Below are 21824 nucleotides of genomic sequence, written 5' to 3'. Positions count from 1 at the left end.
GTGTGTGTGTGTGTGTGTGTGTGTGTGTGTGTGTGTGTGTGTGTGTGTGTGTGTGTGTGTGTCACACCTAGAGGACAACGTGGAGAGATAAACTCGGGAAGGAAGTTCAACGAGCTCTTTACACGCTCAGACTTCCTCTCTCTGTCTGCTGGCCTAGCCTCGGCTCCTTGAGCACATGGATAACAGGGAGGACCAGTGGTGAGTAGGCTGTTACACTCTATGCATATTCAATTGTTTGCAATGAAACGTTGACAGGATGTAATGTCTCAGCTCCCAAGCCTCAACCTGTGGAATACTACAACGCAGGCCTCAAACTGAATGGGGATTAGCATGCGTGCTTAACGTTAGCACATGGACTAATGTAAAAAAAAATGGTCCGTAAAAACAGTCACAAAAGTGATTATTACCAAAGTGTTTTCAATATCTAGGCATGTATAGTTTAGCATTAGTGGTACTGTGGAAACACAGATACAAACAGGGTTTGATCAAATAGAACCCCTTCAAACTTATTTATTTTTAAGTGAATTCAGAACAAAATACTATACTTATATTACTATGACTCATCATGGGGTTGGAAAACGGTCCAGCTATTAAAGACTTCACCATACGCGGGTCTACTGTTTTGATCGAATGGGGCGAGGGCGTGTCAGAGATAAAAGTTTGCCGTCTCATGTTGTGTACTATAGTGCTCTCTAGTGGCTGCTATTGCTCTGCATTAGTAAGTGATTTGTTTTTTACTTCATATTTATTCAATGGCTCTTTTTTAAATGACAAATAATCGCCTAATAATGCTTTGATTATAATATTATTCTATTGTATGGCTGGTCTGAATTAGGACCAAAAGGCAATGGCAATGCTGAAGACAGCTGAAATGCAAATGGTATACTATTTTCAATTTTCTTGAATTATTACACCAAAACTCCCGATCTTGAATCACTTTTTTAATGAATTTCGTCCTTTTTTATTCTTTGTCACATTTCCAATGATCATGAAGTACTGTACATACAGAACAGCATTGATGCCCGTGTGCAAAGTGAAGAGTGAAAAGTATGTCACTGTGACACAATGAAAGGTCCTTTCACAGAAAGGTAAAAATAAGACATAACGTACATGACTTTGAAAAACGAAATTAAACAAACGAGCAGAGGTAGTGTCTGTTTTGAATCATAAGAATAAGACATGAATACAAATCTTTACATGCATACCTAATGTCAAGACACAAAAAAAGGCTTAATAAGACTTTGAAGTTGCTTATAACAGCGACATAATTCACGCTAGGCTACCTAATCCGTTATGGCGAGAAAAACAGGACATGAAAGGGGTCACAATGCATGAAACGAAGGCTTTGGGAATCAGGACATAGGGCAGACAATTCATTTACAGTCGGGTGTAGCAACACCCGCTCAAAGCTGAGCCTAGGGCGACACAATTGCGTGAATGCTTTGGAACACGGTTGGCGTCTAATGTGGGGAGATGAAGTTTCCCAACAACATTCTCACAAAAGAAGGGTTCCAGGGTTGCATTAATGCCAGGACAATTCCAGAAGATTCCAACAGGACAGTTTCAAAAGCGTACCTTGATCCATTCCCTTATCTAATTTATTACGGCAACAACGACAATGCAACAAAAATGTAATAGAAATAATGCTCTATTAAAAAGTGAGGCCGCCTGTGAATCACAGGCTGATTATTTTCTTCACAGGCAGACATCCCATAATAGTCAATGGCGGAGTGTGTATAAAATACAATACAACGAGCTCTGTGTTGTCCTCTTGGTGGTCCAAGTATTCCCTCAAGGCACTTGAGATGAGCCAGGTCCCAGTGGAGTGCTGGAGAGCAACCGTTCAGCCGTTGGTATCTCGCCCTCCGCGTCGCCCCTTGACCTCATGGGGCGCAGGGCTTGCACTAAAATCCCTCAACTCGGGATCGATCCGTGGCCCCGCTGCACACCTGGTGATTCTGAACAGAAGTTATAAATAATAGTAATAGTGGAAAAAAAAGTATATATAAATGTGGTTCTTTAACTCCCTGGGCTCCCTCCGGCGGCGGTCAGTAGAACTCGAGGAGGTACTCGGGGTAGATCTGGTTGCTGTCGAAGATGACGTAGATCTTGGGGTTGCCCATGTCGTCCACGCAGCTGTCGTAGAAGTGCGTGAAGCTGGTGTCCTTGGAGGGCGGCCGGCAGTACATGGGGTGTCCAGCCGTGTACTCGCCCACCAGCACGCGCGCCAGGAACATGGTCTTGAAGGGTGGCTCGCTGGCGAAGATGGGCGGGGCCAGGCCGTGGCGTTGCAGCGTGGTGTTGTGCTTCCCCGTCGTCAGGCAGAACTTACTCGAGTATTTGGCGTCCCGGGCGAAGTAGCTCCCTGGGGAGAGATGCATTGTGGGACATTTGTTACACGTCGACAAAACATTGAGACGTCGACAGAAAACAAAAAGCAACAGCAGCACTGTTGACCAACCCTCAATGGGTTCACGGCGACGTGAAAATCTTTATTTCTACAGTCGCTATTCAATGTATGAGGGATGAAAGTCCTAACTAATGACTTACTCATTATATTATTCATCCGTTGGAGACCTTTAGACCCAGCTGCTACAGATTTGATAACCACGATATAAGGAGGAACAGTTCCACTTACAAAACGTAAAATGCCAACATGACCTCCCTAACTCTGCTCATTAGATATTCCCCATCCACACGTCTAACCTTCTCAGAAGTGGAATTGGAAAGGAAATTGTCCGGCTGAACTTTTCCACCAAATCCTCATGCTTCCCCTACTCGTCGTATTAAGCCTGTAATACATCGTTTTATACATCCTTACAGGAGGGAGGCTTTGCTTCTGCAGAATCCCGTCTGAGACAGAACTCTCACAGAGGAGGAAGACTGGATTTGTGTTATTAGTTAGCCTCTGTCCCAGGGTGGGGAGGGCAAAGAATTGCAACCATCAAAGTATATTATTGAATACTGATTGTATTCATGATCATTATATATTTTTGTAATCCTTCTGACACGGTTAGTTTTCATGTAGATAATAATTTTGTGCCCAGAGCTTGCCGTTTCTTCACATCTTTGATTTCCTTCTTTGGATTGGGGGTCTAAATGTGTGGCCTGAATCAGAGCGCAGTATTGACAGGACTGAGCTGTGTTGGTGTTCTGCCCTGCAGGCCTCCGCCCAGTGAGGGGGGGGGGGGGGGGGGGGGGAGGACTCCACCCAGTGGGGAGACGGACGGACGGGGGACTACTCCACCCAGCTGGCCATCGCTCTGACAAAGGGTTTCACTGCGTCACTTCCAATCCAATCAGAGGGTTCGACCCTGACCTTTGCCGTACACGTCGCCGTGGCTGCCGGTCAGCCGCCAGTCGAAGTTGTACGTGCAGATGGCCTGCACGTTGCTGTGGCCCGTGCCGTGGAACAGCATGCGCTCCTCGATCTCCATCGTCCGCTTGATTTTGCGCAGCTGGGTTTTCTTCCTGTCGGAGTCGGGACGAGATGACAGAACGAGCCATGAATCATCGACGGGTTTAAACATCAGTGGACGGCAGAGGATGATGAACCTCAGCTAGTGTGGACGTGATTAGGCTGACGTGAAGTCTCACACTGTCATCCGTGGGTTCTGGTTCGAATCATATCGCGAGGAGGAAAACCAGTACAGTCGTCATTTTGATTTCCATGATATGCATCAAATTTTGTCGAGTGAAACCAAACACTTCATTAAATAGCATGAAAAAATAACTAAGAGCAAGTGAAGTCCGGCTCAACCCACCTCATGAACCACGCCGTTGTTGATCGTCACATGTTATCAAAATTAGAGCAGTATGGTATTATTTTTTATTATTGATTCGACTTCACGTTTCCTACTCAATAAAATGTGTAAGAATGCAACAGTACCTGCAGAAGAACTCCCAGAGGTCGAGGTTCTGCACCCGCTGAATGGACTTGAGGGGGTGGCCCATCGTCTTCTCATACAGCCGGGCCACCTCCTTAAACTCATACGTGTCTCTGCCCAATGAGACGAGCTGCAGGAGCATCCATCAGACACAGACGTGAGACGAATCACTTCTCAACGCGGAGAAACGTAGGGGACTTGTTTGGGTAATTTAGTTCCAAAATCAGTAACACCATATTAATGCAGACTCCTCTATAGATTAGAGCCTGGCAGTGCATTGGGTTCTTTACCTGTTGCAGAATTATCACTACACAGCATGGGCCTAGTATTAGTCCACTGATCTAGAAACTGGTTTCTTACCTGATATGGCTCGTCTGTGTTTATTCTCTCCCAATGGCACGGTACAGGCAACGCCAGGTTATCACAGATAAACCTAGAGCGAGAGAGCGAGAGCGAGAGGGAGAGGGAGAGAGAGACAGAGAGAGAGCGGGAGAGAGAGAGAGAGCAAACTTAATTTTAATATCTTTCTTGTCGAACAAGACCCAAGCCAAACCTGCTATCACAGTGTTTCCCCAAGCACTGTATGGTTAAGGCGGCCGCCCTAACAACAATAGGGCCCCGCCTTGACTACCAATGTATTGAAAAAAAAAAAGGTTACACAAACCAAATGTTTGAGTAACCTGAAGGCAACCTGCCTTCCGAATAACACATATCTAAATTATCTTTCAATTTGGTTGAAAGTCTGAAGTCTGCCAAGATACTATAAATTATAAATATGGCATTGGATGAACTGGGTTATTGACTGATGGCTGTGAGATGATTGTTTGGGGACTGACCTGAAGCCGGTTGCAGAATGAAGAGCCCGTTTGATTGGCCGCTGCTTCCCTGTGGTGACGTTGATCTGCCTCATGACTGGACGGAGCAGAGAATTACACTCAAGGCTTCATTTGGTTGGCATGCAAAGGATTTACATATCATTGGGTCCAATTTTCACAATAAAAGTAATAAAAATAAAATATATATTTAGTCTAAATATTTAGAATTGGCTTGTATATCATACTGTATCCTAATAGTGGTTATTGATATTAAGAAGCTAAATGTTCAGTTGGTTAAAAAATAAATAATAATTAAAAACATATTAGATAAGAGTTATCCCATTGACTTCAACTACCGTTCCCAGTGTAAGAGCAGAAACACGACACAACATATCAACACAGCATTGTGTACCTGAGAAGTCGAGTCTGTAGGTGTATTTGGCCGTGTAGAACTCCATGACCCCATGCTGGTTCCTGCTGTAGCACTGCTCTATCTGAGCACTGGTCACAGAACACGCTGCGCTGGGGTCGACCTAGGGGTCACAGGGAGATCGGACCGGTTAGCCAACATGGAGAAAAAGGTGAACAGATGTCTCAAAACAACGCTACGGTGAAATAGGGGCCAGGGGGCGGGGCTTTGCTTTACAAAGGTATGCAAGTCATCTGGGTGATGGACACATGTTACCTCAAACATATGCCACACTCCACACTCTGCCAGATAGAACCAGCACCAGCTGGGCTCTGAGGTGTCCATATCCTCCATTTCAGGGGACTCGGCTTCCTCTGCTGATCTGATGGCTAACATATCTAAAAAATGGCTAGAATCAAATGTAAATCACATGCAAAATGACCAACAAACACTAGAGCCATTTCCATGTTTGAATTATAAAGTAGAAATTGTGCTTCAGTTTGGTATCATGCGATTTTGAAATAGTCTAGAAGGGTACGTTTGCATAATGTTGATGCGGAAGGAGCATCTGAGTGTCGAGATGAATCCATTCACCACAACATTGAAGGACACCAGCTGTCACTCCACCACACCCGAAGCCTCGCCGCGGCGGGCACTTACCAGCAGGGCTCAGTAATCCGTGAGAGGCTCGCCTTCGTCTTTCAAAAACCGGCCATCCGTTTGAAATAAAGTGCCAACATCGCAGGAGAGCCAGAGGGAAAACACTTATCAGACGTACATGGTTTCTCTTTCTATCGATTGTTTATATTTGTTTCCGGGCTCGTCACGATCCTTACGTCACTGCGCTCGTCACGTGCCAACTCGCTGTTCGGGAAGCCGCTCTAACGATCGTTTATAGCCGGGTTTGATCGGGTCTATTCGGGTTTCTGGGCGACGTCAAGACAGATGTGATGGACGACGGGCAGCCGTTGGTATGGCGAGGATGTGTCGCTCAGCCAGGGACATGCTTCTCATTCCACGGGCTTCACTCCCTTTGATAAAAACAAGACATTTATGGATCCAATCTTTAAAAAAGGGCAGATTTGGGGTCGGGATTTACGCACATAGATTTTCTTTGGTATATATCGTTAGATATATTGTCCATGGTCTAGTTGATCATTTGGAAATTGGAAATCAATTATGCCTTTATTTTCAGGAATACTTCAAGGATCCAGTAGCCTAATGAATCCCCAATTGGGAACACTATTTTGATTATGATATTGGTGTAGGAGGCTTCCTATGTAAGTGACGTCATCAGCAAACTATTGCCACATACATCACCTCCCGTGAGGATTAAAATAATGTATTAATATACATTTCACATTCATATAACTAGAGGAGATCTGATCTGCTGTCCAATTCTGGGGATGGGATATAACCAAAATAGCGGTGCCATAATTATGTGGTCCCATTAAACAATCTAGATTATGTTTTAGTTGTTTGTTTGAATATATTATTACTTTTTGAAGGGGCGTGTCTACCAGGTCTATATAACTTAACACACAGTAAATAAAGTGGCGTGTCTACCAGCTCTCCATAATTAAACAGCCAGTGAGTGGAAGGGGCGTGTCTTGCTCTGTAAACCTTAGTAAAAACGGGGACGTGTCTACCAGCTCTATATAAAGGTGCGTTCATGATCCTGGTGATAACGAGACGCCTCGTCAGTCATGACGCTCACGCTTACGCGTGTTCCCGACAGCAACCGTTCATGTGCACTGCGTTGGGAATCTAAAAGTTCGTCACACCAGGCGTTTTTTATCTGATGAAAAAACTAAACAAAACTTAGTAGGACCAGTTTCAAGTATGAGAAGCACATTGTTTTGGAAGGCTACACTAACCCTTATCTAGAGCTGGTTTACCAGTACCAGTCGATGCCATCCGACGGTTACAACGTCAATCAATAGTAAAGTATGTGATATGATGGTTGATTCTTTTGTATTGAGTAAAACGTTCATGTTCCGCGCGTCACTAGTAAACCATATGTCACCAACTGGGCAACTCTGTTATCCAAATCTGGCCCCAATTGCCGAACGGAAGTAGAATCATACGATCGTCATGAGGTGTCGTTCACGAGAACTTTCTGATCGCGAAAAAATGTCCCCCATCATTTCCAGCGATGTGAATGCACTGTGGTGTTCCACACACAGATTGTTATACAGTAGTTTTTATCAGTTTGCAGGTTCCCCAATGTGATTGGTTGATATTAGGTGGAAGGCACCTATTGGTTGTTCTTGTAGGTAAGTTAGGCAGAATCGCCCACCAGGGGTGTCTCTTCAAGGGCGTAGATTTGGGTGGGGACCAGGGGACGTGTCCCCACCAATATGATATGACGACCGAAATGTCCCCGCCAATATTCAGGTTGAAACGAAAAAAAAGCGCCTCATGCGGTACATGAAGGGTTAAATTCTCACTTCGGTACCGCCTCCCAACACGTCTTCCTCTTTACACTGCCCATGCAGTTTATCACTGCGGTCAAGTGAGCCGCCATTCGTTCGTCCGCGGTTAAGCCAGCCGTCACACAAAATCTTCGTGCGCCTTTACTCTAAACAGCCTTTGGGTGGTATCTCGCAACGTTTCCAAAATAAAACCCTTCACCTACGCGTGTAGATATATAGACACTAGCTGTCTTACGGCGGCGTCTAGAATGTCCGTACTTGCGGACATCTTGCCAGTCAGCTGCTCACCGATAACATTGTTTTGGTACTGGTACATGTACTTTTAAAATAACCATAACTTGCTACATTTTCAACCGGTTTACCAACGGTTTGGTTTCTTGCAAACCTCATTAACGTGGTTATAATATTGTACCTATTTTAGAACATTTCAATTTTTTTAGAATCTAACATAATTATTCATCAGTATCAAGTATGCAGTGCCTTAACTACATCTCTGACGTTTATAACAAAACAAACCGTTTGAAAATGTAGCATGGTGGTAGGCCTAATGGTTATTTAAAAAGTACATGTAGGCCTACCACTACCAAGTCAACAGTGTTATGGGTGAGCAGCTGACTGTGGCAAGTTGGCCGCCACTGCGGACCTTCGACTCCATTGGCCAGCAGAATATGCATGTGTACGTTTTTCAAATGACATTTTCTCAAAATCTATACTGTAAAATCAATGGCTTGTGGTCAAGTAGTCAGTACAACAGTTAGTATGGTCATATCAGTCAGTGCCTGAACTTATGTGACATTCGGTCTATAGCCCACTTCAAAGTGCTGACATAATGCAATTTGCAAAGGCGAGAATATGCATGTGTACGTTTTTCAAATGACATTTTCTCTAAATCTATACTGTAAAATCACATGGTTCCTTGTGTACAAGTAGTGGGTACAACAGTTAGTATGTTCATATCAGTCAGTGCCTGAACTTATGTGACATTCGGTCTATAGCCCACTTCAAAGTGCTGACATAATGCAAATTTGCAAAGGCGAGAATATGCATGTGTACGTTTTTCAAATGACATTTTCTCTAAATCTATACAGTAAAATCGAATGGTTCCTTGTGTACAAGTAGTCAGTACAACAATTAGTATGGTCATATCAGTCAGTGCCTGAACTTATGGGAAATTCGGTCTATAGCCCACTTCAAAGTGCTGACATAATGCAAATTTGCAAAGGCGAGAATATGCATGTGTACGTTTTTCAAATGACATTTTCTCTAAATCTATACTGTAAAATCAAATGGTTCCTTGTGTACAAGTAGTCAGTACAACAGTCAGTATGGTCATATCAGTCAGTGCCTGAACTTATGCGAAATTCGGTCTATAGCCCACTTGAAATTGCTGACATAATGCAAATTTGCAAAGGCGAGAATATGCATGTGTACGTTTTTCAAATGAATTTTTTTCTCTAAATCTATACAGTAAAAACACATGGTTCCTTGTATAGAAGTAGTCGGTACAACAGTTAGTATGGTCATATCAGTCAGTAGTCCTTTTTCCATCAAAAAGATAATGCGCTTTAAAATGATGCGCATCAAAAGTTAGTGCGACATATGTGATGGAAAAAGGGTTAGATCGCTCTAACGCCGATTTGGTCGCACTAAGTTAACTCGTTCTGCAGAGGTGGTTTTGGGAAAGTTTTAGCGACATAAAAGTAATGGAAAACGGCTGAAGCGGTATAGAATGTCGCGCATGCGCATTGTTGATGGAAAATCATCTAGCGGTTCAGAAAAATGCACTTCAACACGGGGCATTGTGACACAATTTTAATTCGCTATAATCATTCTGTCGATGGAAAACCGTTTAGGCGCTTCTTATGTCGCTACAAATTAATTCGCTTTAAGAGTTAATTCGCTTGAAAATCTGATGGAAAAAGGACTAGTGCCTGAACTTATGTGAAATTCGGTCTATTGCCCACTTCAAATTGCTGACATAATTCAATTTGCAAAGGCGAGAATATCCATGTGTACGTTTTTCAAATGACATTTTCTCTCAATCTATACAGTAAAATCACATGGTTCCTTGTGTACACGCAGTCAGCACACCGGTTAATGTGGTCATATCAGTCGGGAAAAAAAAAAAATCTGTTTGCCCGACTTAGTGATCTGTTTGCATGACTTACTTGATAATCTGTGGCCACAATTTAATAAATTGCGGGAACGAGATAATTGATTTGTGGCCACAGTTTAATAATTTGTGGGAACAAGATAATTCATTTGTGGCGACAGTTTAATAATTTGTGGGAACAAGATAATTAATTTGTGGCCACAGTTTAATAATTTGAAGGAACAAGATAATTATTTTGTGGCCACAGTTTAATAATTCGAGTGTGGCTGTGTTGTCTATTGTCGCAGCAGGGGTTAGACGCATGTCGGCTATGGACAAGATATAAGAGATATCGTTCTATTTTAACCTCGGAATGAATTACAATGACATGTTAAAGTCACTTGCTACGGAGCCCCTCTGGTGACATCTGGGAAAAATAAATAAATCTGTTTGCCCGATTTAGTGATCTGTTTTCCCGACTTAATAATCTGTTTTCCCGATCTAGTGATCTGTTTTCCCGACTTAGTGATCTGTTTGCATGATTTAATAATCTGTTGACGCAATTTAATAAATTAAGGGAACGAGATAACTAATTTGTGGCCACAGTTTAATAATTTGTGGGAACAAGATAATTATTTTGTGGCCACAGTTTAATAATTCGTGGGAACGAGATACTTATGTTGTGTTTTATGTTGTGGTTGTCTATTGTTGCAGCAGGGGTTAGACGCATGTCGTTCTATTTTAACCTCGGAATGAATTACAATAACATTCTAAAGTCACTTGCTGTTAGGCAAGGGGTTATAATAAGTAAGAGGCACTTAATTAGGCTGCTAAAAATGCACGGGTACAGCCGAAGAAAATATGATGACCTCGGTGACGTGATAGAGGATGGACCTCGTTTTGGACAGCTACACCAGCACCCAGTGTCGGGCGGTCCTTAGAAGCCACCGAACTCCTCTAGGCCTCCATAAAGTAGCCTCCAATGACATGTGGATCACTGCTGGAGTATGCCGCTTTAAGCCAAATTATTTTACGGGAAAAGCTGTCTATGCAACCATTGATGCAGATTCCATATGGTTTTCATTTATCATATGAATCGGTAGGACAGATATAATTATCATTTGCAAGGATGCCAAATGATAATTAATAATTTCATGAATTTGCTGTACATCCATCTGTATCCATGCAGGTTTCCATTTCCCTTCAGCTGTTGCATGATAAAGTCTATCTCGTCACCGAGGTCATCATATTGTCTTCGGCTGTACCCGTGCATTTTTAGCAGCCTAATTAAGTGCCTCTTACTTATAATAACTCCTTGCCTAACAGCAAGTGACTTTAACATGTCATTGTAATTCATTCCGAGGTTAAAATAGAACGCTATCTCTTATATCTTGTCCATAGCCGACATGCGTCTAACCCCTGCTGCGACAATAGACAACACAGCCACACTCGAATTATTAAACTGTGGCCACAAATGAATTATCTTGTTCCCACAAATTATTAAACGGTGGCCACAAATTAATTATCTCGTTCCCGCAATTTATTAAATTGTGGCCACAGATTATCAAGTCATGCAAACAGATCACTAAGTCGGGCAAACAGATATATATTTTTTTCCCAGATGTCACCAGAGGGGCTCCGTATTATTGTAATTCATTCCGAGGTTAAAATAGAACGACATGCGTCTAACCCCTGCTGCAACAATAGACAACCAAAACATAAAACACAACATAAGTATCTCGTTCCCACGAATTATTAAACTGTGGCCACAAAATAATTATCTTGTTCCCACAAATTATTAAACGGTGGCCACAAATTAGTTATCTCGTTCCCTTAATTTATTAAATTGTGGCCACAGATTATCAAGTCATGCAAACAGATCACTAAGTCGGGCAAACAGATATATATTTTTTTCCCAGATGTCACCAGAGGGGCTCCGTAGGCAGGTGCTTCTCCAGGGGGCCTGTCAGCTCCACACATTGAACATGTCTCTTCATCAAAGACTGAAAGAAAGTGTATTTGCATAACACATTTAATCTGAATTCATGTGGAGCGCCTTTAAGTTATTCATTATTTAAGTTATTGTACCTGATGCCTCAAGGACTTGGAGACCCATATTCCTCCTAGATTCTCCCATGGCTTTCTTGGAGGTTTCAAATTGCATTTGGGGCAACTGAGGGAAGGCTTCCATTACTAAATGTCATTTGAAAAACGTACACATGTATATGCTCCCCACGCGACCCGACCCCGGATAAGCGGACGAAGATGAGATGAGACGTAGGCTGCGTTCATTAAGTGATGATTTAAAGTGATGTAGTCATCGAGACAGAATTTCCCAGCCCTTTTAGTTTTATCACTTAACTAATTAAATGTAACCGCCTGCTTTAGCACCAGACGTAGATAGCAACGGTGGTTGAACGGATGGGAAAAGGGTAATTTGCCCCATTTGACCCTCAATTTAACATTTTGCCGCGCTGTGCATTAGCGATAGTTACTCTTCAACAACCACCAATAAGACGCATGTAGTCTATTTTAGGCAGGTCCCACACTTCTTTCTCCAGGATTTGGATTTTTAGGCCTACATTTTATTTATCAAAGGATGAAAAACTATTGAGATCCTTTGTGGTATGGTCGTCTCGTGCAGGTATGACTCGAAGAGTGGTAAAAAATCAACACGTGGTTTATTCTAACAGAGACACGGTAAACGGGCTTGCGTTCTGGTGGTGGTTCATGAAGCATCTCTCGAACACAGGTAAACAAACGCATATATATCGGGAGTGGGCGGAACGGTAATTAAGCCACGCCGACATGTTCTAATTTACCCAGGTAAACCTTTGGTCTGTCTTGGCAAAGTGGCCATGTTTGTAGTCTTATCTTATCTACAAAATCATTACAACCTTATATGGTGTGGTCCATTATGTGGTTGAGGAAACCATTCATAACTGTGGTTAGCTTGAAACATTTCATCAGAAATAGCAGAGACTAAAATTGTTTACATCGCAAGCTGTCAAGCCGAGATGTAGGCCTACCAAACAGATTTAAGAAAGCGCTTTTTCAGGAGTGGCGACGTTAGGGAATAGAACAGTGGCGTGAAGCCTAGTGGGTCGGCGGGCCGCCGAGCGCTGGTGTGGGCTAGTAGCAGGCCTACGTCCGAAATAATGGTGGTGTTCTTTTTGACGAGCCGCTCCGGGCCTGTGTGTGTTGGGCTTTGGGCTCCACTATCCTTCACGGTTCTATTCCCTAGCGTCGCCGCCCATGAAAAAGCGCAAACTCGTACAATGAGAAACGGGAAAGCTTCTACGACCAAAAGGGGACGTGCCTCCGCAAATGCCGCAAGAAAGCTGGGATAATGGCAGTTTACCACTAGCACGTACCGGCGTACCATACAAATGGATTACACCAGACGTTATTTGCTCTAACCAATACGCAGGCCTTTGCCGTCTCTCGTCTCGAGCTTCTCGCTCACAACCAATCACGTTCTTCTGGAGGTCACTAGTTCTTAATTGATTTCAGCTGCGTCTCCCCCGCCTCACCTCATAAAGCGCCCCCACCGTGACGGATGTTAATCGTTTTTTTTGCGTTGGTTGAACAATCCGGACATCGTGGCCACCGACATGGACCCCCGCCATCGGGACCCACGCAGTGAGTAACGCGGGGTACTTCCTTCATGAGCACTGCACATGTTACACTCTCCCCATCTCCCCCTGTCGTCTGTTCTCGCCCCTCTATTGTACATGTTTTACCGCTGGAGGTTAATGTGGATTTGCTGATGGAAGTGGTAGTTTGTGTTGAGTGGTTTATATATGGGATCGACTGACTAACTAACGCTGCGGACCGCTACAGAACCGACCACCACACTGAAGTGTCCTCTGCTCACTGTGGAAGCAGCATGGAAGAACTGCAGCAACTCTGATGGAAACTACAGGACCTCCACGCTGTTGAACACAAACTGTTGTAGGCCTACTACAAACAGAGGCGGTCCCACTCGGTTAATGATCTCGTAGTCAATGCGGCAGACCGCTGGACCTGGACGTCACCTTCTGCAGATACTAAACTGCCCTCAGGAATCCACGGATAACTTGAAACGTGTCCGAAAAATCCAGGATGGAAATTTGTGGAAGGAAGAAAGGGTTCTGTTTTCGCTCAACCCATAACCCCACTGAGCCCTTCTGTGGAAACCTGTCTGACTGACCCGACTGACTGGGGGCCTGTTGTGTGTTTGGTTGGTCTGGTAGAAGGTTTGCTGCTTGTGATCTGCAAGGTGGTCCTGGGTTAGATGCGGTGTCTGACTTGCACACCACTCTCCCAATTCTATTCTTCTCTTTACTACTTTTCTACTTTCAATACACTTGCTGCTGTTGACCGCTGGTGGTGCAATGTGTTTTTTATTCGCCTATGTTCTATGGATGATCACTACTGCCTGTTGGACGTTTTGCGTGTTTCACCAATAGTTTCGGAACTAGACGGACCTCGTATATAATTTGCTCTTCAAAGATGCGGTCAGGCGCCCCTCCGCTATATAACATTTTCTGCCCGGTACGAAATAGACCGACCAATCACGACTCTTTATCTAATGTGAGGTTGGATATACGCAACATGTAGAGGTGTTTCAACAACAAAGATGGAAGTTAGTGAACTAAAGACTGTATGTATATGTTCACTAAAATAACGAACGACTACTCTTAAAGATTTTGAGTAATATGTATTTCTCCATCACCCGTTCCAATGCTATGTCCAATGCTATGTATTAGTCGAGGCCTATCCAATGGCATAGCCGTTGACCCATTTTAGATCGCGCCCTTTAGACACGCCCCTTGGAAATTGAGCAACGCACTTCAACGCAGAGGATCCAGAAGGATTTCACAACGAGTCCATTGGAAGATATCGAGGAACATGAACATCACCAATGAAGGAGAGTAACGTTTCCACTTGCTATAGGAATTTAGTGAAGCACTAAATAGTTAATAATAATTAAATGTGGTCACCATTTATTGACTCGTTGGGTAAGACTTGCTTTAATAATATAACCGCGTTAAAACTATTCATTTACTTTTCTTGTGTAGTTTCCCACTAATCATTAAATGTTTTATAGAAGTACAAAAGTGTATAGTTCTATTAATTATTTTTATAACAATCATTATACAGGATTTGAATATTTTCTACCCAAGCTCATGCTTCATAATGAGTCCCAAATGATTTATGAACAGTGGTTTGTTTTTGTTCAGGAGCGGATTGTACTCCCAGAGGCTTCAACAGAGCGGGTCTGGAGCTGGGAGCTGCAGGTGGATGGTGGCCAGGAGCCGTTCAGTCCTACAGACACAGACGGGTGAGCCGTGGAACTGCACATCCTATAAACTCCTCCATGGCGTGGTCAAACGGTTCAGGATAAATTCAGCCATCATTGGAGTTTATAGGAAATGATACTTCTCCAGAACGCCCAGTATGGGAGAAGATAAGCTACTGACATCTGAGTGAGCGAGGAGAAAAAATCTCCAGTGTTGAGATGGATTGTATCTTGTTTCAGTAGAGGTGATGGAGGCAGGTCGTCTGGAGGCGCTCGCCGTGAGGTCCGTGGCGGTCGTCTGGAGGCGCTCGCCGTGAGGTCCGTGGCGGTCGTCTGGAGGCGCTCGCCGTGAGGTCCGTGGCGGTCGTCTGGAGGCGCTCGCCGTGAGGTCCGTGGGGGTCGTCTGGAGGCGCTCGCCGTGAGGTCCGTGGCGGTCGTCTGGAGGTGCTCGCCGTGCGGTCCGTGGCGGTCGTCTGGAGGTGCTCGCCGTGCGGTCCGTGGCGGTCGTCTGGAGGCGCTCGCCGTGCGGTCCGTGGCGGTCGTCTGGAGGGGGAAGGCTGGGAGACGTGCAGCCCAAGGATGACGAACGGTGAGACACGGAACTGCACAGCTGCACATCTTTTCTAGGCTTGGTGAATTGTTTAGAATTAAACCTTTGACGTGCAGCCACAGCAACTCTGAGGTGTTCTGAACAATGTCAGATGCATTCTCAGCCACTAGGACCAGGATCCAGGATGTAGGCTAGGTGTGTGGCTGGCGGTTGGGTTAAATAATACCTCACTCAAGGCTGCACAGTAGGGCATCAGTGAGATCTGTGGGAGCTAAAGCAGAGGAGTTGATTATCTGCATCATGTACGGGGAGAAATGTGCAACTGGAACGTGTCATTCGCCTTTCAGAAGGACTGAGGCGGAGGTCCTGGAGGCGGAGGCCAACCTGGAGGTCCTGGAGTCGATGGGCCTGGAGGCGGACTACCTGGAGGTCCTGGAGGCGGATTGTGGAGACCATCCTGGAGGTGGCGTCCACATGACGGCGGTGGCCAACCTGGAGGGCCTGGAGGTGGTGGCCAACCTGGAGGGCCTGGAGGCAACGGCGGGCCTGGAGTCGGTGTGCCTGGAGGCGGCCAACCTGGAGGTCCTAGAGGCGGCCATCCTGGAGAGCCTCGAGGCGCCGGCGGAAGCCATCATGGAGGCGGCCAACCTGGAGGGCCTGGAGGCGGCCAACCTGGAGGGCCTGGAGGCGGCCGGCCTGGAGGCGGCCAACCTGGAGGGCCTGGAGGCGGCCAACCTGGAGGGCCTGGAGGCGGCCAACCTGGAGGGCCTGGAGGCGGCCAGCCTGGAGGGCCTGGAGGCGGCCAGCCTGGAGGGCCTGGAGGCGGCGGTTGTGTCCAACCTGGAGGTCCCGGTGGTGGAGACCAACCTGGAGGTCCCGGCGGTGGAGACCAATCTGGAGGGCCCGGCGGCGGCGGCGGCGTCCTGGAGGGCCCGGCGGCGTCCTGGAGGGCCCGGCGGCGGCGGCGGCGTCCTGGAGGGCCCGGCGGCGGCGGCGTCCTGGAGGGCCCGGCGGCGGCGGCGTCCTGGAGGGCCCGGCGGCGGCGGCGTCCTGGAGGGCCCGGCGGCGGCGGCGTCCTGGAGGGCCCGGCGGCGGCTGCTCCTCATCCAGTAAAGCTAAACTCTTCTCCAGTGCGTCATGAACGGGGAGGAATGTCCGGGGTGCAAATAGAACGTGTGTCTCATTTCAGAAGAAATGAGGCGACGTTGCGGAGGTCCAGGCGGTTGGCCCGGTGGAGGTCCTGGAGGAGACGGTCCCGGCGGTGGAGGTCCAGGCGGAGGTCCAGGCGGTCCTGGAGGAGACGGTCCCGGCGGTGGAGCTCCAGGCGGTCGGCCCGGTGGAGGTCCTGGAGGAGACGGTCCCGGCGGACCGCCAGGACCTCCAGGTCCAGGCGGTTGGCCCGGTGGAGGTCCTGGAGGAGACGGTCCCGGCGGTGGAGGTCCAGGCGGTTGGCCCGGTGGAGGTCCTGGAGGAGACGGTCCCGGCGGTGGAGGTCCAGGCGGTCGGCCCGGTGGAGGTCCTGGAGGAGACGGTCCCGGCGGTGGAGGTCCTGGCGGTCGGCCCGGTGGAGGTCCTGGCGGTCGGCCCGGTGGAGGTCCTGGAGGAGGCTGGGGGATCCGGCGGTGTTTAGCTCCTCATCCATGGAAGGTAAGCTCTTTCTCCAGGTCAATCTGATCAACGAGAAAATCAAAGAGCGCAGCCATGAAGTGGTGCTATCGCCATGTGGGGACTAAACTCTAATGTTTAACTCAAGTAACCGCAGTGTTTCCCCAGCACTGTGTGGTTACGGCCGTCTTAACAGTAGGGCCCCGCCTTGACTACCAATGTAGAAAAATTAAGTATAAAAAATAATTATGCAATAACAAAGTGCAAAACTCGTAGAGAAAGAGAACATACTTTCCTCAAGTACCAAAAATATAGATAAATAATTTGTCTGTAATACTGTATACTGGTTTTGCCTGTGCACGGCGATAGTGTGGCGCAAATTCGCTCGTGTTGAAATGTATTTTAATTTCTCGTGATGACAGCCAATCAGCGTTCAACAGCGTGGCCACTGAGTGACATGTGTAACGTAAACAGCCAATCAGCGTTCAACCGTCAAACTCAGTGCAGTGCAGTCCGGGATGAACTGCAGCATGGAGGAGAAAGTGATTGTTGCCGTTTGTGACTCCCGGAGTTCTGTATATAATATAATTTTATAATATCACGGCCAAAAGCTATGTGCGCCTCCGACGTCTCTCCCTCTTCCACAAAAGGTAAAGACATGCAATGGCACAAACACACTCACTCCTCCCGCCGGTTGCGAGTCCGCGAGATTCTCATGGACGCGCGTGTGTGTGACATAGTCTGGAAGGCGCGCTGCTGTAGGTGTGTGTACCTCCGACCGGTGAGTGAGAACAGCGAGAGAGAAAAAAAAAAGGATGGAAACTGAGGATTTGGTTTTGAAAAAGAATAGGTGTGTGTGTGTACAGTTAATAAATAATTAACTGTTTGAATAAATGCTGTGTTGGTAAATCTAACTTGCTGTGATTTTCCTTTTCATATGTGCAAGTTCTAAATTGTTCCAATACAAAGCACTAATGAGTTTAAACAATATGTTGTTTCATGTAATCTACATGCAGACTTATATTTCAGGAATACTAGAATTATTAGACGTAACATTATGCCAGACATGGTTGAATCGATCATTTATGATGTGCTCTAGAGGAGATTCAAAATATATATATAGTAAAAAAATATCAAGATTCATTTTGGCCCAGCCCTACACTGAACTGGGTTGTATCACTTAGTAGTGAGTACACTAGGGTAGTGAGTACACTAGGGTAGCTGGGTTATCTCCAAATGGTAACTGAGTGTTTGCTTTAGCAGGGTTGAAGGAGTCACTGGGGATGAAGATCACTGCTCAGGGGCTGACGCCCCCCCCCCCCTCATCTTTCCGGAGAAGGTACATAAATCTACAGCTGATGTGATTAAAGTTCTGCTGTTCAGATCCGCTGATAAAGGGTCCCATACCATATCCACAGCGTCCTCATGGTGCAGGCGGTCAAGCAGCTGGATGACTGACTGGTTCTTTATGTCCCGGAGCAGAGGACGGACCGAAGGCCTACAGCGCAGCAGACTAGAGACTCTGTGGAACCGGTAAGATACTGGATTCACCATCTTGAAGTCATTTTCATTTATTCAACACGGTTAGTTTTGTTTGGCGGGTATGTTGCTATGATAGGGGCTTCTTCTGTAACAAACTTTCTAGAGAATAAGCTCTGACTTCAGCCAATCAGTGGGATGTCCTTGAACAAGAGCCAATGGCTGAAGGTGCTCAAACGCATTCTTTTGACTCGCTCCTCTACTATTGCTGTACTCAAGCTGGATGGCTATTTTGCTCCTTCTACTGACAAAATAAAGTCTGCCACCTGGTGGCCAATGAGGGCGTAGCAACTCGGGGCACATTGGAAACATGATGAGAAGAGTTTTTGATGGTTGGATCGTACACCTAAATGTTTTTAAATCAAAAAATCGCTGAACCCCATGTTGGACAATGCTTGTTTTCATCCTTTCTATGTTTAGCTTTGATTTATCCTTACCTTTTCATGTGACCCATTCCCCTTAGGTTCAATTAAGTTGACCTCTCCTTCAGGCGACTTAAAGGAGACCATATGTGCGGCAGCTGGGTGTCATGGTGCAGAGACCCAACGCTGGTAAATATTTACTTCCTCCTTGAACAGACCTAACGCGTCAAACGGCAATTATATAATCCCTCCTGATCTTTATAAAGGTCTGAAGACAAGTCTTTTCTGTGAACATCTCCACTGACTAGTGTGCTCTTAATTAAATTAAAGTTAATTAAATGCAGTAACTCCAATGCACCTGGAGGCTCGTATTGACATTTTTTGAAAGCTGGTTCTCCAGCACTAGGACTGTTGCGGTAAATAAATGCTTGTTTTTTAGCTAATTTAAGTCTGAAATCAAATGCTGATTGAGACCAGATGGGGCTGCTCCTGCATTTATAGACATTTGATTGCCCTTGACACTGATTCTACTTTTTGCATCAATTTACTTCACAGTACTGAACTACACCAGCGTGTCCTACTCCCATAAACCCTGAGGATCCCTGGCTACACCAGCACTTTAATCCACACCCAACATCAACACAGTGCACACTCTATAGAGCTTGTAAGATATGACTAGGTTTCAATGGAGAGAAAGTCATAATTTTCTCTTATGTTGCACCACATTTTGGGGGAAGAATGTTTGAATCAATCTTTGTCATTTATTTCTGTACTCCACGTCTGTAATCCCAGCTGTTGTATTTTAACACGGTAGCTGGAACCCTCTTTATAGGGAGCGACTAGAGGGACAAGGCTGGGAGCAAACCTGAGCCTTGATCTTAACCTTCTTTCTAAACCTAATGCCGCAATTTAACTGCAAATAAAGTGAGGCCTAAAGTAACTTGACTCTCTTGCCTAAACTTGCTTGCCTAAACTCGCTTGTCTAAACTCGCTTGCATAAAACCTAAACTCGCTTGCATAAAACCTAAACTCGCTTGCATAAAACCTGAACTTCCTTGGCTAAACTCGCGTCGCTTGCCTAATACCTGAACTTGCTCGCCTAAACTCGCTTGCCTAATACCTGAACTCGCTTGCATAAAACCTAACTTGCTTAGCTTGACTCGTTGCCTGTACTCGCTTGGCTAAACTCGCTTGCCTAATACCTGAAGTCGCTTGCATAAAACCTAAACTTGCTTTGCTTGACTCGCTTGCCTGTACTCGCTTGGCTAAACTCGCTTGCCTAATACCTGAAGTCGCTTGCCTGAAGTCGCTTGCCTAATACCTGAAGTCGCTTGCCTAATACCTGAAGTCGCTTGCCTAATACCTGAAGTCGCTTGCCTAAACTCACTTGCCTAAAACCTAAACTTGCTTGTCCAAACACGTTACACAAAGTTAACCATCCATAATCTTTAACCCAAACCAGACTTGTCCCTGGGTCGCTCCACTTTAATTTAGAAGTTTCTTCTTTTACCTCATCTGCGTTTTGAGTTTCATTCTTTGAGGGCTTGAAGTGCTTTGGAGGATATTCAAACCTTTGTTTGCCGCATTTGTTCGCCAAATGTTCAGTGTCCTTGCATGTAATGTCTATGGTCTGACGATAATCTGACCTCTTCATGAAGCAGAATGTGTGAATGTTGTCCCGTGAGCTCCAGGCTCTCTGTGGGCCTGTCAACGTCTATTTAGCAAAAGGTTGGAGTGAAATTCATTTTTGTGCCATTTTCATGTGTTCCTGAGTATTTCAGACCTGTGGTGTTTCACATGAGACCTTAATGGGAACTTTTCTTTTTCTGCCTGCATACGTAATGCCTACATTAGTAGGGTGATCACTGTTGATCCCAATAATGATCATTAACCACCTCATTCTTTTATGATTTTTTTCGATAAGGATTACAAATCATGTAATTTATGAGCATATTTGCAAATCGCTCCAAATATCAGATTGTGTAAAAACTGACGAAATGTAACCTGCTTGATTTAAAGAAAATAAAACATCCAAATATTATAAACCTGTTTTGTGTTGCTCTCTTACCATGTGGAAATGAACACGGATATGTTTAGCTCTGATTTGCTGCCTCCTTTTGGTGTGGTGCTGGGATTAGTTTAATATGCTATTATCATTTCCAGGATACGTTAATAACCTAGTATAGCCTACCCGGAAAAGAAGGGATATGAAGGCCAGGGCAGGCTGTTTCGGTGTCCTTTCAACATGTGAGCGGATTTGTGAACATTCTCGTGAGGGAAATTGATTTGTAATCGTTAATTAACATACAGGACCATTCAGCAAACACATTCACATTCACATATTTCTCACCAACGGAACGGTCACTCTTTGCGCTTCTTGTGATTTTAAAGTCCTGGCGCCCCCTACTGGAGTTCTTTGTTAATTCTTGCCCGCAACTCTCCTTTCTTGGGCAAGAGATCTGTGACATCTGTCTCTCTATCTGTGTCTCTTTCTCTGGTTCTCTCTCTCCTTCTCTCTGTCTCTCTCCTTCGCCCTCTCTGTCTCTCTCCTTCTCTCGTAAGCCCACCACACACCGGCGCCGCGGTGCGCATTTTACGCGCGTCAATTGCCGCCCCTATAGCACCAATGCCCAGCTTGAGCCATTTCGCAACCGAAATCTGTGGTTACCGCCGATATGTTACTCTATAGATTACCGTTAGATTTAAACAGCAAAGTTGGAGACATGTTAGTCAACAACATAATTTATTGCACCAATTTAAAATTCCAAAAATGCATGCGGAGCCGAAATGTACCGATCAAACGCCACGTCACAAGGCATATAATGGGCTACAATCAAAATGCGAGA

At 45.5% G+C, this 21824-nt stretch overlaps 1 protein-coding gene and 2 long non-coding RNA genes across 9 annotated transcripts; 2 read left to right on the top strand and 1 right to left on the bottom strand.

The window, feature by feature from the left end:
* Positions 1-926: 926 nt before the first annotated feature.
* On the bottom strand, positions 927-5956 carry parp11 (poly(ADP-ribose) polymerase family member 11). Of its 4 annotated transcripts, none has more exons than XM_030342402.1 (8): positions 5772-5956; positions 5388-5520; positions 5115-5235; positions 4724-4799; positions 4248-4320; positions 3890-4017; positions 3320-3471; positions 927-2365 (listed from the first exon to the last, which is right to left on the bottom strand). In XM_030342402.1, exons 2-8 carry the CDS (start codon positions 5505-5507, stop codon positions 2049-2051), a joined length of 987 nt encoding a protein of 328 aa, XP_030198262.1. In that variant the 5' UTR covers positions 5508-5520; positions 5772-5956; the 3' UTR covers positions 927-2048. The 4 variants fall into 4 exon arrangements, with proteins under 4 accessions (XP_030198262.1, XP_030198261.1, XP_030198260.1 ...); XM_030342401.1 differs by having other exon boundaries at positions 5388-5509; XM_030342400.1 differs by having other exon boundaries at positions 5388-5956.
* Positions 5957-14647: 8691 nt separating this feature from the next.
* LOC115532553 (uncharacterized) lies at positions 14648-15936 on the top strand. 2 transcript variants are annotated; one of them, XR_003974066.1, is made up of 3 exons: positions 14648-14964; positions 15166-15511; positions 15820-15936. It is a non-coding gene; the product is annotated as an uncharacterized LOC115532553 (long non-coding RNA). The 2 variants fall into 2 exon arrangements; XR_003974065.1 differs by having other exon boundaries at positions 15163-15511.
* A 781-nt stretch (positions 15937-16717) lies between these two features.
* On the top strand, positions 16718-21023 carry LOC115532552 (uncharacterized). 3 transcript variants are annotated; one of them, XR_003974064.1, is made up of 7 exons: positions 16718-16739; positions 16881-16934; positions 17067-17119; positions 18338-18416; positions 18496-18610; positions 19080-19167; positions 19534-21023. It is a non-coding gene; the product is annotated as an uncharacterized LOC115532552 (long non-coding RNA). The 3 variants fall into 3 exon arrangements; XR_003974063.1 differs by lacking the exon at positions 16718-16739 and having other exon boundaries at positions 16870-16934; positions 18341-18416; XR_003974062.1 differs by lacking the exon at positions 16718-16739 and having other exon boundaries at positions 16870-16934.
* Positions 21024-21824: the final 801 nt, after the last annotated feature.

Source organism: Gadus morhua, chromosome 19 (genome assembly GCF_902167405.1).
Source record: "Gadus morhua chromosome 19, gadMor3.0, whole genome shotgun sequence".
Taxonomy (NCBI): domain Eukaryota; kingdom Metazoa; phylum Chordata; class Actinopteri; order Gadiformes; family Gadidae; genus Gadus; species Gadus morhua.
This window is presented reverse-complemented; position numbering and strand designations above follow the sequence as displayed.